The 16,259-nt window shown below is 36.2% G+C and overlaps 2 protein-coding genes across 2 annotated transcripts; both read right to left on the reverse strand.

Moving 5' to 3' along the window:
* Positions 1-9,834: 9,834 nt before the first annotated feature.
* LOC121800578 lies at positions 9,835-11,174 on the reverse strand. The gene is made up of 3 exons (XM_042200126.1): positions 11,162-11,174; positions 10,184-11,026; positions 9,835-10,076 (listed from the first exon to the last, which is right to left on the reverse strand). Exons 1-3 carry the CDS (start codon positions 11,172-11,174, stop codon positions 10,048-10,050), a joined length of 885 nt encoding a protein of 294 aa, XP_042056060.1. The 3' UTR covers positions 9,835-10,047.
* Positions 11,175-13,234: 2,060 nt separating this feature from the next.
* On the reverse strand, positions 13,235-16,048 carry LOC121800580 (probable pectinesterase/pectinesterase inhibitor 59). Its single transcript, XM_042200127.1, has 2 exons — positions 15,145-16,048; positions 13,235-13,929 (listed from the first exon to the last, which is right to left on the reverse strand). Exons 1-2 carry the CDS (start codon positions 16,046-16,048, stop codon positions 13,235-13,237), a joined length of 1,599 nt encoding a protein of 532 aa, XP_042056061.1.
* Between the last annotated feature and the right edge of the window lie 211 nt (positions 16,049-16,259).

Consider the following 16,259-nt stretch of genomic DNA (forward strand, 5'->3'; position numbering starts at 1 on the left):
TATATGAGACAATTCGTTTCAGTGGAAAAAGGGATCAACAGTAAATTAAAACCTACCAACCAATAGGAAATAGTCTACTCCAAGACTTCAATAAGACACCAAAAAGGGACAATAAAATATTCATTAGTCCCTTGTAATTAATTTTCTAGTCTTTCTTTTTGTGGGTTTTTAATGACTACAAAATGGAATATATTAACTCTCAAAGCAATTAAAAACCCCATGTGTCGAAATGGGGAAAAATGGACCCCTATCAACCCTAGATATCTATGTTAAAATTTGTCCCTACCAAATTCTTGTTCATCACTAATGAGCCAGCAACATGGGACCCAAATGCGCACGGTGCATACTTGATTTGTTTTGGGATTTTTTAATTTTGATAATTATGCCCATAAATGCTTTGTGTGGTGACAAATTACTTTGGTGTTTGTTATGTGAATCATTGTAATTAATTCTTGTCCTATCTTTCATTTATTTTGAGGGTTGTTAGCTTGTTAACTTTCTCAATTATTACCACCATCATTGTCCCACCCATCTCGTCCCCTCAGGTTAAAATCCATTATTTATCTTTTTCAACACTTTTAATTTCTTACACAATTCAATGTCACAAAAGTTTTACCAAGATTGTATTTCTATCCAACCGTGTTTGTAGCACAATTCTTGATCATAGGATGCTAGATATAACAACTGAAGCGGCTAGCAACCTTCTTTGTCCTTGATCTTAATCACATTATCACATAAATTGCCACAATTAGAAGAAGAAAAAAAGGAAAAAACAAGAAAAATCTTACTACTATAATTTTACACAAATTTGGTACTGAAATAGGTAAGATAAAAAAAACAGAGGCATCAAGTGAAAGATGAAAGTATAATGTATAGATGGTCCAAAGGCAATAAAAATTTGGTATAGATATTCCCTCTTTCATCATAATGAACATATATTTGCATGACATCATTGAAGTTACCAGATGCTTCTTCCTCGTGAGCTATACGCCTCCCGCTCCACCACCGACTGTCATCATTGTACCCCGTTATGTCTAAATATACAAGTATATTTTTCATATATTATTATTTGTCATCATCAAGTACTTTTCATCACTATGTATTTTAAAAACAAGTTCCAATATTATTCACTTAAGCTGACTATAACGGAGCTTCAGCCTGTTGGATTATCCCCGTTTTATCATGCATTAATTTACATAATAATTAAATCTCAATTAATTAATAAAGCACTTAAGAATTTACTAATATTCACGATACATACTCGCACAAAATTATAGCAATTGAAATTTCATTCGATAAAATTATATCTAAATGCTACTATTAATTTCCACAACTTGTACACTTTTTTTTTTCCTCCACAAATAGAATTGAGAGAGCGTAATTTAGCCGCTAGAGAAGCCGGTTTAATTATTTAATTAGCGAAGCGCGCCGAGCTGCGATGAAAAGTGGAGTAGTAATTAGGAAATAGCGACATATGGTGGTTGTGGTGGAAATAACAATTAATGAAATGTAAGTTGAGTAATCAGTAATACCAATTTAGTGGTCCAGCGTGACATATTTTAAGCTTGTTCGGCTTCAATTAAGTTCCCAATGGCGTTGCGTTCCATGTGTTGTCTTATTTGTAATTAATTACTCGAATTAAAAATCATATCCTCACTAATTTAAATCATTATATTATCATAGATGCAATATAGTAATTGATAACTTTCACATGGAATTAAGAGGAACACCGTTTTGTATTTACTTTAACAGATCAGTGCGCTCTGTCCACTGTTATCTAATTATCATTTACATATCCCTCTATGAAAACAGATCCCGTGGATAACATATATTTATGACATAAAAGTTTATAAAAGAATTGAAGATTGGAGCATGATAAAAGTATGAAGCTGGAAATAAATTGAATTTTCACAATATATATTTATCAAATTTGCTTATAAAAAGGTTTTTTCTTCAATACAATTTTTAACGTCTCTTTAATTTATACTTAAAAAAAAATGAAATTGTGAATAATGAACCTTATTTATAGCTCAATTGAAAAACACACAAATGCATAAACTGCAATTAGATATGGAAATCTTGTTGCGGATGGAATTTACTGTCTAATTAATTTTTGTGTCTCAGACTCCCATTCCATATACCACTTTATTTTGAACAACTTATGATTTGTTTTTAAGTTTTGTACATTTTGATTGTATATTGTAACTATTATCAAAGCTATATTGTAGGGTATATATATAATTTTAGAAAGTTAATTTTTTAAAAATAAATATTAAGTTAATAATTAAATTGTAGCTAATTGACTTATAAGATCCAATGATTCACTTTTTATGTCCCACTTTACGTACCATTTTCAGGTTTTCATATTATATTTTTAACTGAGAGCTCCTTATACATATATTTTTTGTCGCATTATTGTCAAGGCGGTTACCAAGCCCTCGTCAAAAAATTTATGTTTTGAACAACATTAAACGATTCAAAGCTCTACCAATTTGTTTATTAAAATTTAAATGTAACAACTTCGAAATTTGTTTAGTAAAATAAACTTAGCGAATTAATACCATCAACATATGATTGCTTACCCACTAACGGCATAAATGATTTTTGGGGCTCTTAAGTCTAAAATGTCATGAGGAGTTCGAAGTCAGGCTACTCATGTGGCGTCGGTCTCTATTTACAAATTCATAAAACATTAAAATTATTTGAAACTCCAAAAATGTGATGTACCAATTACACAAAAAAATGTGAATAATAATAATAATAATAATAATAATAATAATGTAGTGAATTTAGTTATTTTTCTGAAATTAGTTCACATGAAGATTATAATTTCACATGCATTTATTCCAATTGACTGGATGGACCATATAATAAGACAAGCTGCTGCAGGTGTGAGATGTGTGTAAAGATAATCTAACTTCTAGGAGCACTATACTAGTATATGTTGTTTTTTGGCTCTATTGTATGTATATTAGTAACTTGTTAATGTTGCAAGTAATATAATATATCTAAAGTTAATTAGGTAATATAATCTTCATCTATATATGATAGTAGCGCATAACAAAGTACTAGAGCAGATAGATATATTGGGCCTGTTTGTTAATAACATTAATATAATTGAATTTTTTGGTGCTAATTTGCATTAATATTTATATACAGAGAAATTGCTTCTCCGTCCGCAAAACAATAAGAGCAACTGATGTAGTAAATCGAAATATAAAAATAATCTAGAAAAGAAAAATAAAAGAGTAAGGAGTATGGTAGCTTTCCATTGACGAAGGGAAAGAGCAAGGCAGAAGTAGATGAGGTGACAATATCTGATTGGATGGATTTTACGCCAACCAATAGGATTGCGGGATCCGTCCTATTTGAATGGACCCACCACCTACCTCGTAAGCTAAAACGGTGTACCTACTCCAAACCCAGTTCTCCTGCGACCTGCATACAAGGAGGCCCTCCTTTATTTTGGCTGCCTATTGGCCCACCCGCTATCGCTTTGGGTGTTTCCTAAGTCAACAACTAAAGACCAATATTCTCCTATAGGCTATACCACTCGTATTCTCTCGATTCTAATTAAATTGACTCGTATTCCTTTTCTGATATCTAAACTAAATTAAGACATTTTCTTTTTTTTAATAAATAAATAAAATCCAATCATTTTTACTCTATTTCATCACATATTTTACTCTCCCTATCTTTCCTACTTTATTAATCCCATCTACTTTTCAACACAATTTTTAATCTATGTGTCCAAAAATTTTGACTCAACTTAGTTGGGACGGATGAAGTATATCACAACGTTATATATACTTAACCCAAAATTATACTTTAATGCTAAAAGTACTAAAAATGTAAAGTTACTGTTTTTAGTGTGAAAATAAACAAACTCAATAAAAGAATAAATTAAATGAATTTTTGGTCCTTATCATCGAGATGGGAAATGAAGGCCTTGAGCGTGGACAACACCGTCACCAGGATGGTTGGAAAAAGTCATTATGTGTACGCAGCTCCAAATTAGTGCATGCTTTGTGTGAATCTATATGCACGTAATTCCTAATTGAGATTGTTTAATTGAGGCGTTCAACGTATCAGGGTCAGGGAGCATAGATCAAATTTTTGTTGACGACAATAAGAAGTTTCTTTTACAAACAATTGAGATTATTACACCATTCCCCACGAAAAATAAACAATAACGGGGTTGAAAGTAGAAAAGAATCGAAAATGCTATAGAATATCTAAAACAATGAAGTGATAAAATGGACAAGGGATTCAAAATCCGAATACCAGAAGGATGAGCCCAAACGCGAACCAACTGTGCCTCAATCTCCGCTTATCTTAAAACATACACTACTACTTCTACTACACTCCATAGGGAACTAAATGGACTTCCATGCAAAAGAGGCAATGGCACTCACATCCTATAAGGGTCAGGGGCTTAAGCCCCTATCCTATGGAGTAGGAATTTTATTTTCTCTACTTAAATTTTATCAAAATTATCCAATTTCAAAGGTTAGAGACGCTAAAATTAGAGAATAAATGAAGAATAATTGTTTTAAAAATTTTGTTTGAGAAAAGAAGAAAATATCAAGATGGTGAATAGAAAGTAAAAATGGCTTTCATAAATATGGGGTACTGTTTTTAGTGTTATTAACGTGTACTAGTATTGAAAATGTACTAATTATATAATTGGTATGATTTTATATAAGATTATGTATATATCTATTTGACTATAAAAACAAGTCTTAATAAACTCTCCACCAACATCACATTCCCTATTGTGACTCCACCTCTTCGCTTCAAATAGGTATACTACAATGAATTCTAAGATGAAAATCCCAAATTTTAATATTCCGATATCATGTGGTGAATTGTGGTGAAGCAAACCATATCCCACATCGGAGAATGGACAAAAGTTGCTAGCATATAAATAGGCTACTCCAACTCCATTAGTATAGGGGCCTTTGAGGAGTACCCCAAGAGCAAAACCGTGAGGGCTTTGCCCAAAGCGGACAACCATTAATAAGTAGTGGATATATATAGATGTGATTTTGTTTACTGTACTTTCTGAATATTAGATCGATGTAGCAGTGAGTTTAACATGACATTTACTAAAAAACTCATTTTATAAGGGCACAAAATCAGAGACACAAATACTTGCACTGAATATCTTAATTACTTTGCTTGTCTGGGATGATTTTATTTGCATCATTTACCTTAAGATACCAAAAATGAGGATGTTTTTTCGAAGCACAAGTGAAGTTTTAGAAGAACCAATTAACATCCTTAATCAAATAAAGAATATCTTTAATCATTGTTTTGGAAGCAATATGATTCTTCAACAAAAATAATCTGCATAAATCCGAGTCGTTGCTCTAGTTTTTCAAAAGTAGCAATTGATAAGACTACTTTTAAAGGCTTATTTCAGATTATACTGATGAAACAGTTAAAATGTTATAATGGCATTCTAGAACACTAAACAATGACGTATTCAATTAACTTATTCATGTCATTTTTCCTTTTCTCTAGAGAAAGAGCCTGAATAGTACGTGTTGTATGTTGATGACATGAGTATGTAATTCGCCTTCTAAAACTATTAACTGCCTGCAAATGAAGTTTTAAAAAAAAGGATATTAATGCCACTTAAGCAGGTTGACAAACCAACACTATAATTACTAGGAAAAGATGTGGAATGATGAGGGTCTAAAATGGCTAAACAAGAGTGGGGGAAAACTATGGCATACCTAAACATCGTGAATTTCAAGCCAACGCCATTTGCAAGTGTCAGCCACCATCATCAAATCTATACTCATCACAACACATCCATTCAAATACATAGTAAATCACGTATTACTTTTTTACTTTTAAAAATTCAAAATATTTGACAAATGAAAGTAGTATGGAAGAAAGGACATTTCCCTAACGAAATATAAGAAGCGCCAATATACTTTGTAACACTCCAAACAATAATAATTGGTCTTAAATAAATTATAGTAGTAGTATATAGATCGAAAAATGACAATTCAAATTAGAGTTTTAACGCAACAAAAGAGTATTAATATGATTTTTCAATTTTCGTCCCATTCAAACGTTTGTTTATATTGTTGGAATCAAATTAATGATTCACACATAAATCATACAAGTTGAAAACGATCGATAAACATAAAGCGGAAGCTTACATGGATTCGAATTCATGTTGTTCTTGAGATTGGTGATTGGCCTTCCAAGTATTAACGCTTTTCACAGATTCTCTGTAATCTGGAAATCTTGAGTTTCTGAATTGTCTCTCGGAATGGGATGAGATTGACATATTTATAGCGTTAATAGTTGGGGACCATAACCGCAAATTAGAGAATAAGTCCCTAACTTTATTATAACTCTAATTTCACCCATAACAAAATTAAAGTTATCCAAATTAGTATCTGCACAAAAGTCCTCATACTTTTATAGATGATCGTTTGACCCTATAAGTTATATTAACTTAGTAGATCACGTAATCAGGTCATCCAATAAATAGTCATAAATATTATACAATCTTTAGACGATTATGTTGGACCATATTAAAATGTTCCAACAATCTCCCACTTGGGCCAACATAAAAGTCACCAATTGATTGTTCATTACTGAAGTTGCGCGCTTACTATTTATATTAATCATCTTTACCGATCCGGTCTACTAAACATGTTAATATAGAACCAAAGAAGTTTAAGTCACAACACGTATACATGACTAAACTCATCAGTGATCACAAATATCAACACATCAAGCAACACAAATCAAAATATGAGTGTACAGCATGAAAATTACATGCTATGTGATCTTTGCATGTCTATTTTCAACTGGTCCTCTGAAACTGTAGTGAGATCAGAAAATACCAAAGCATAATTCAAAGTAACTAAAACCAAAGTAACTAAAGTGTGCACTTAATAATTGAAATTCAATATCATTACATATATGAACATAAACTCCCACTAAACCAAAGCATCACAAGGTCGAACACCCATGTGAAATACATGCTCATGAAAGACCGAAGGCGGTAAACCTTTAGTGAAAGGATCCGCAAGCATGGAAGTTGAACCTAAGTGTTCAATTTGCAATTGTCTACTCTGAATTCTATCCTTAACAGCAAGGAACTTGATGTCAATGTGTTTGGACTTCGACGAGCTCCTGTTGTTGTTGGAGTACATGACTGCGGACTTATTGTCACAATATAACTTGAGTGGTCTTTCAATACTATCCACAATTTGCAGTCCTTGAATAAAGTTCCGCAACCATACTCCATGTTGTGATGCCTCAAAGCAAGCTATGAATTCTGCTTCCATTGTAGAGGTGGCTATCAATGTTTGTTTAACACTTTTCCATGATATAGCCCCTCCGGCTAGCATGAACACATAACCTGACGTGGATCTACGACTGTCTTGGCATCCCGCGAAATCCGAATCAGAATACCCAATGATCTCAAGCTGATCCGATTTCCTATAAGTGAGCATATAATCCTTTGTTCTTTGCAGATACCGCAAAACACGTTTGACTGCTTTCCAATGATCCATACCGGGATTACTCAAATATCTACCTAGCATGCCTACTATGAACGCAATATCCGGACGCGTGCATACTTGTGCATACATAAGACTTCCCACAGCCGATGCATAGGGAAGTAATTCCATTTCCTTTCTTGCAAGCTCATTTTCGGGGCATTGATTTAAACTGAATTTATCACCTTTAGCCACAGGGGTATCTCCTGGTTTACAATCTTTCATGCCAAATCTTGCCAACACTTTATCGATGTAGCTCTTTTGTGATAATCCAAGTACACCTAGGGAACGATCCCGATGTATTTGGATTCCTAATACAAAAGAAGCATCACCAAGGTCTTTCATTTCGAATTTTCTTGAAAGAAATTTCTTGGTGTCATGTAATATATCTACATCATTGCAAGCAAGTAGAATATCGTCGACATATAGAACCAGGAAAATGAATTTGCTCCCACTGAACTTATAGTATATGCATTCATCAACAGGATTCGTCTCAAAACCAAATGAGACGACAACTTGATGAAATTTAACATACCATTGACGAGACGCTTGTTTAAGACCATAGATGGATTTCTTAAGTTTGCATACCATCTTCTTTGGGTCACCAGACACAAAGTTTTCAGGTTGCACCATATAAATCGTTTCTGTAATGTCGCCATTAAGAAACGCTGTCTTTACATCCATCTGTTGTAGCTCCAAATTAAAATGAGCCACTAGTGCCATGATTATTCTGAATGAGTCTTTCGTTGAAACTGGAGAGAAAGTCTCGGTAAAATCGATGCCTTCTTTTTGAGTAAAGCCTTTTGCTACAAGACGAGCCTTATATCTTTCCACATTGCCTTGCGAATCCCGTTTGGTCTTAAAAATCCACTTGCAACCAATGGGTTTTGCACCTTCAGGCAATGGGACAAGATCCCAAACGTCATTGCTTTGCATAGACTTAATCTCTTCAATCATAGCATCGATCCACTTTTGAGCATTAGAGCTTTCAATGGCTTGACGGAAGGTGACTGGGTCATCTTCCATCACTCCAATGTCTACCTCATGCTCTTGGAGATATACAATATATTCATCCGTAGATATTGCAGGTCTCCTTACTCTAGTGGATCTCCTAAGTGGCACTACTTCATGATGTTCTTGAGGAGGTTGAGGTTGTTCTTCATGTTGTTGTTCGGGAGGCGGAACGGGAATTACGAGAGTGTCGTCTTGTTCTGGAATGAAGGGAAGTGAAATTACTTCCTCTTCAAAGACAACATTCTTCATACCATCTTCCCCCCCAAACTCAACTTCCTCAAAGAATCTTGCATTATTCGTCTCGAAAAATGATCTAGTTGTGGGATCATAGAACTTGAAACCCCTTGACCGCTCAGGATAACCTACAAAGTAACAACTTACCGTTTTAGAGTCCAATTTATGCTCGTTTGGCCTATAAGGCCGAGCTTCTGCTGGACAACCCCAAACATGTAAATGACCTAAGCTGGGCCTTTTGCCCGTCCACAATTCATAAGGGGTTACGGCAGTTGCTTTAGTAGGTACACGGTTTAGGATGTATGTTGCGGTCTTAAGTGCCTCTCCCCAAAGGGATTCTGGCAAAGTAGAATGACTAATCATGCTTCTAACCATATCCTTGAGGGTTCTATTTCGTCTTTCAGCAACACCATTCATGGTAGGACTACCAGGCATTGTGTACTGGGGAACGATTCCATATTCCTCTAGGAATCTGGCAAAAGGTCCTGGACGTTGTTCACCTGAGCCGTCATATCTACCATAGTATTCTCCACCACGGTCAGATCTGACGTTCTTAATTCTTTTGCCAAGTTGGTTTTCAACCTCGGCCTTGTAACTCTTGAACGTATCCAGTGCTTGAGATTTTTCACTTATTAGATATAAATAACCATATCTGGAATAATCGTCTATGAACGTAATAAAATATCGTTGACCATTCCAAGAAGCAGTAGGGAACGGTCCACAGATATCTGTATGGATAAGTTCTAAGACGTCTGTAGTCCGATTGGCTTCAAATCTCCTAATGTTTGTTTGTTTCCCCTTAATGCACTCAACACAGACTTGAAAGTCTGCCATATTGGGAATGGTAAGAATTCCATCTGACACAAGTCTTTCTATTCTCCGTTTGGAGATATGACCCAAACGTTTGTGCCAAATTGTGGCAGAATTCTCACTCATTAATTTACGCTTTGTACCTTGTGAGTTCACATGCAGGGCTTCATTAAATGAAGTAATAGTATTAAGCAAATAAAGATTATCACCATAAGAAAGAGAACCGGTGCCAACCAAAGTTGAATGTAGATAAAGACTAAATTTACCATTTCTAAATGAACAAGTATAACCGAATTTGTCCAATACAGAAATAGAAATTAAATTCCGTCTAAATGACGGTACAACAAAAGTCTGTTCTAAATCCAAATAACAACCAGTTTTTAGTAATAATCTAAATGTGCCTATTGCCTCCACTTCAACTTGTTTGCCATCGCCCACATAGATGAATCTTTCAGCATCAATCGGCTTTCGGCACTGGAGGCAACCCTGCATGGACACACTTATGTGAGTAGTAGCACCAGAATCTAGCCACCAAGTATGTCCAGGTACAGAAGCTAAATTAACTTCTGAACAAACATAAGTGAAAAATGTACCCTTCTTCACGCGCCAAGCGTGATATTCTTCACAATCATTCTTCTTGTGTCCATCTTTCTTGCAAAAGAAGCAAACTGAACCTGATCTTTCCTTCTTAAACTGTTTTGCAGATGGACCCGCAACATTTCTGGAGGAATCGGGAAGAATCCTCTTCCCTTTAGCGAACTCGGAAAGAATCCTCTTTCCCTTGTCCTTTCCTCGTTTCCCCCTATAGCTTGTTGCTAAGTGAGCACTTTCCGTCTTACTTTGCTTCAACCTCTCTTCCTCTTGAACACAATGAGAAATCAACTCATTCAATGACCATTTATCCTTCACAGTATTGTAACTAACTTTGAAGTGATCAAATTGATGAGGAAGAGATATCATAACCAAATGCACTAGTTGATCATCACTGATCGTCAAATTAAGTGCCGTAAGCTTTGAAGCAGTGTTTGACATTTCCATAATGTGCTCCCGAATTTCCCCTCGGCCATTATACCTCATAGTCACAAGTTTATGCATCAATGAAGCCGTTTCGGCCTTTTCATTGCTTGCGAAATTCATATCAATGGCCTCGAGGAATTCCTTAGCAGTTGCTTCTTTCGGGACAGTACCGCGAAAGTTTTCAGGGATGGCATGTTGCATAATCATAAGACTCATGCGATTGGAGTGTTCCCACCTCTCAAAATTCCGTTTATCCTCATCGGAACTTTCATCAGTAAGAGGGGCGGGTTGCTCCGTCCGAAGTGCATAGTCTAAATTTGCAATCCCCAAACCAATCAATACCTTGCTTCTCCACGATGCATAGGTATTGCCTTTTAGTACAGGAATGGAATTTAGAAAACCAATAGCAGATTCTTGAGCTAGCAAAGAACAAAATAACAAGTAGGACAATAATTAGCTCACGTAAATAATAAGTAAATAAATTAAATAATGACAATTCCCATTTCAAGAAGTCGGCACAACATTAAAATTTCATCTTTGGACAAAATAATAACTTGCAAGTGACATCTTAATACGTAGTAATCAAATATAGATAATCATTTCCTGTCAAACAATAAGACTTCCTTTGGGCCGACTTAGTGTCCACAATGACTTAAGGATAATCTCATATTATTACCACAAAGTACACAAGAAACACGGCCAAATAACAATCTTCCTTTGGGCCGATTAACTATTCGCATGTATTTCAAGTATACAAATAATACACATTCCAAATAAAATTAATCTACACATCAGAGCCCACTTTGGCGAGTTAATGCTTTAATTAATTTATTTAGAATGATAAACAACAAAAGCTTTAAGTCATTATTTAATTAATTACTTAATAATCAAAACAATTAAATGCGATTAATTGTTTTAAGTAATTTGTTTGTACAAGTTCAAACAAACGACTAATAAATTAAAATTAAATAGCAACAAATTTTGTGGCCCAATAAAAATTAAATCACGGCCCTTAAAAAAAAAATTATAAGTGGCCCAAACATTTTATAAAACTATGGACCAAGACAAGAAATAATTGGCTACTGCTGACGGAAATTAAAATTGCAGCAGTCCCCAAAGTTAAGAAACTAAAATCAGTTTTTATAATAGGCCGTCGCGCCGTTTCATGAAAATAAGGCACCGTTTAACCACCCTAACCGCCGTCAACCGTTGCAACGTTGCCGGAGACTTGGCGACGTCGCCGTTCACCGGAATAATTGGACGGCAGTCAGTGAAAACTAAATTTTGAACAGCAGATAAATAAACTTTGATTTCATCAAAAGTCTTAACGGATTCAAACAATTTCGCATGAATAGAACACAGTTTCGAATTTTCATCCGAATTAATCACATAATTACCGAATCCAACAAAAAATTATAAATCAACGAATTATCAATTCGTTCCAACATGTATTGGCTCTGATACCAATTGTTGGAATCAAATTAATGATTCACACATAAATCATACAAGTTGAAAACGATCGATAAACATAAAGCGGAAGCTTACATGGATTCGAATTCATGTTGTTCTTGAGATTGGTGATTGGCCTTCCAAGTATTAACGCTTTTCACAGATTCTCTGTAATCTGAAAATCTTGAGTTTCTGAATTGTCTCTCGGAATGGGATGAGATTGACATATTTATAGCGTTAATAGTTGGGGACCATAACCGCAAATTAGAGAATAAGTCCCTAACTTTATTATAACTCTAATTTCACCCATAACAAAATTAAAGTTATCCAAATTAGTATCTGCACAAAAGTCCTCATACTTTTATAGATGATCGTTTGACCCTATAAGTTATATTAACTTAGTAGATCACGTAATCGGGTCATCCAATAAATAGTCATAAATATTATACAATCTTTAGACGATTATGTTGGACCATATTAAAATGTTCCAACATATATACATATGTATTTTGTTATGAGTATATTAATATGATTCTCGTGTGTACTCAGTGACATGAAACAGTCTTTGGTTTCAAACGACTAACTATATTAAACTAGTCATATTGTTTATAAATCATTAGTGGAATTGGAACAAGAAACCTAATTATAGTAATTTAGTCAACGTCTAATTAAAAGGATTGCATATCAATTTCTTCTGGTGCGTACCTTATTAATTAATTGGGCTGAGCCCAATTAACAATCCAGTGACTCCTAGTACGAGATTGTGTAGCCCAGCCCAGCCCAGCCCAGATTGGAGTAGTTGAATTGTTGTGGACAGCTTCCACTGTACATCTTTATTTATTTATCATTGCTTTATGTCTTTTCTTAACTTCATTTAATAAAAAGCTTAAATAAAAAAATGATTTATACATATAGTATATGAAATATCAATATGGAAGTTGCTTCTACTGGAATACTGATAGGGAATTGAAACAGTGGTGTATCTATATAATTTAGATATACAATAAATAGCAATAATGTACAACAAAAGAAAGATGGAGGGAAAACAATTCCGATGGAATGAACTTTGATTAATAAATATAATGTCATAACGGTATGACATGTAAAAAACTAAATCACTAAAAAAATAACTAAATAAATAATGTCCACAATGATAAGGCACGTGCATATATAATGAATCACAACCCGGCCGTAAACGGTACGCCCGTAGACGGCAACCACGCCCGACCCGCTATGAGGCTCCCAACCGTGAACCGCGACGCCACATTCGTACCCGTAATGATATGGTAACCGGGCCACTTGACCCGCTTCCTCGTGGACCCGCCCGGCCCGAAATTCTTATACTCCCCGTAATACAAAGTCGAGAGTGCGAAATCGGAATCCTCCCACCTCGACCAGCCCTCCGGCACCACGAAGCCGTCGATGAAGCTCTTCATGATGACGGTGCGGGAATACTGCTGCCACGGCCGGCCCAGATAGGTCTTGAACGAGCCCACCACGGGTTTGAGATCGGGCGCGGGCATGATCCGCGAGTTGTGGATGGATATGCCCGTGTTCTGGAACGGGTCGCCCCGGCCCTGCGCGGTCACCACGTTCGCCTGGCCCCACAGCGGCTTTCGCACGTAGATGATGCAATTCTGGAAGACTACGGCCGCGTTGCCGAAGATGAAATCGATGGTGCCGTAGATGTAGCACGATTTGTAGAATTGGCGCTGCGCGTGGACGAAGAGAGTGTCCTGATACCCCTCGAACCCGCACGCGTAGAACACCGACAGATCCGAGGCCGACCGGAGCGCCACCGCCTGCCCTCTCTGTGGGCCCGCCGTGTTGCGGAAGGTGATGCCCCGGGCTATGAATCCGATGCCATCGATTCCTAATATAAATTTACAAACATTTTCAGTACTAATCCAATTATCCAAGTTAACTAGTACTCCCTTACCCAATTATCCATTTTGGAATGTCTATTAGTATTAATTTTCTTATTTCAGTGTTGTACTTCATATTCCACTAATTCACTTTACTCATATTTAATTATAAAATTTGTAGCATAAAAGTGAACTCATATTAACTAACTTTTTAAATGTACTTTCTCTACATTTTTCAAAATTCGTGTTGGATTAAAGTGGGACATATAATTAATGGGTGACAGGGGAGTATAATTTTCTTTAATGATGAGATAGTAGTAAGTGAAGTAAAGAACTGTATTAATTCAACGTAAAGAAATAAGTTTCTATAAAACTATCTACGTTTTAGTTGGAGCATCTTGTTAGGTAGCTTCAAAGATATGATGATTCAAAGGGAAGTTAGTATTATGACCTTGGACAAGAAGAAAGGTATAGGGTTTTGTGGTATTGAAATTTGTGCGGTGTACATGGAGTATTATATTAGCATAGTGAACTTATTCATATAGTACTAGTTGTTTTCAGATCAAGCAGAATCTCATAAATGTCAATTAATTTAGTTTTTTTAGATGATTAATTCCTATTGGTTTATTCTGAGAACTGTACGCTTAATAGTTAATACTCTAATGCGCGCACAATTAATGTAACATGCATACTTTCAGTTGAGATAATTAAGAAAGTGGGAAAAGAATTTTTCGGGGCAGAAGCTATATATCACATTACATTACATTACATGTCATCCCATTGAATAAAATAAAATCCCCTGTTAAGTCAACTGTTTATACATGAATTGTTATTAATCTAGACAAAGACTCTGCACATATATGGATAGAAAAATAACAACATCGCACATGACTCTAGTGCAGCACAAATATTTTATATACTGGAGTATGAACTTGAATATTAAGACTTTCATTGTACTAAAAATATTTTATACTTGCACTGTTGATAATAATTAATATTAATAATTATGATCATGAGTTCAATTTAACTTGTTTTAGTACGAAAGGCACGAATTAAAGATAATTAAATAACCTAATTCACTATAATATCATTAATTTAGAACTACTCTTAACAAAAATAGTCACAGTCGCACATGTAACTTAAATTACTTTAAAAGTTAAATGTAATTATTAGGTCGATTAATAGTAGTATTAACAAAAGCTAAAAATAAGGACGAAACTCACCGACGGTTGCAGAACTGTAAGTAGTGAAGCCGGCAGAGACGCTCCGGCTGCCGGTGATGACGGTGTATCTGAGGCCATCTCCAACCAGCATCACCTTATTCATCGTCCTGCTTATCAGAATATTCTCTCTGTAAACCCCCCTCTTCACATACACCACCACTCTCCCATTCCCCACGCGCCTCGACGTCGCGTAGTTTATCCCCGCCTGGATCGACTTGAACTGCCCCGTTCCGTCCTGAGCCACGACCACGTTCGCCCTCGTCGCCAGCTGCAAATCCTGCAGCATCTTCCTCTCCCGCCTCGTCACCCACGCCGGGAACCCGCCGCGGTTGGCCGTGCTCGAGTTGGTGTCGAGCAGCGCGTTGTTGGTGGCGAGGCTGTTGCTGATGAGCTCGGAGACGTTTCCGGAGAGGATTGGCGAGCTGAACTTGGTCACGTTGAGGTCGTTGGAGCTCCGGCGGCAGATCTCGATGTTGGTCAGGGCGGTGCTCAGCCACGTCTGCGCGTCGAAGTCGGTGAAGCTAGCGTTGGTCTGGATGCTCTGTAACGTTGTGTTTAGTTGGTCGACTGTGTTCTCGATTAGATTGTTGCAGTCGCGGTAGACTATTGTCCTTCGCTTACTCGTGCAGTGCATCTTGCTTGCCAGGGACTGGGCGTCGGCCGCCCTCTCTAGGGCGGCCATGATTGTCATTGTCCTGAAATCCTCCCGGGAATTGGGGTTGAACCTGGCCGGGTCCCGGCCCATGAAGTAGTTGCATGGGTCTGGGTGCGGCGTGGTGCTGCACCACAATGCTATGCCAGTGCTGTTACTACTACCGTTACTTGTAACATCACTGGCATATACTATTAAAGGGAAGAAGAAGAAGAAAAAAAAAGAAGATAATAACATGGAATTTGAGGCCATGGTGATTAATTAGGGTGGTAGCATGAAAAGGGAGACTGAGGGAGGTCTTAAAAAGATCTTGAGTTTGTTGGAGGGTTGATGACTTTATACAAGTAAATCATGTTGTGACAGTTGGAATTGTTTGAAAAGGAGGGAATGGGAGAGTTCAATTGAATAATGAATTTGAATGAAATTTCAATGATTTGTCTTTAAAATGAAGAGATCCTTGTTT

The sequence above is a fragment of the Salvia splendens genome, chromosome 4 (genome assembly GCF_004379255.2).
Source record: "Salvia splendens isolate huo1 chromosome 4, SspV2, whole genome shotgun sequence".
NCBI classification, from domain to species: Eukaryota; Viridiplantae; Streptophyta; class Magnoliopsida; order Lamiales; family Lamiaceae; genus Salvia; species Salvia splendens.

Coding starts and splice junctions, on each gene's coding strand:
- LOC121800578 (XM_042200126.1), bottom strand. Junction 10,077..10,183: donor CGCTTGGCGCGTGAAGAAGG/GTACATTTTTCA, acceptor GTGTCCATGCAG/GGTTGCCTCCAGTGCCGAAA.
- LOC121800580 (XM_042200127.1), bottom strand. CDS start 16,048: ATGGCCTCAAATTCCATGTTATTATCTTCTTTTTTTTTCTTCTTCTTC. Junction 13,930..15,144: donor TTACAGTTCTGCAACCGTCG/GTGAGTTTCGTC, acceptor AATTTATATTAG/GAATCGATGGCATCGGATTC.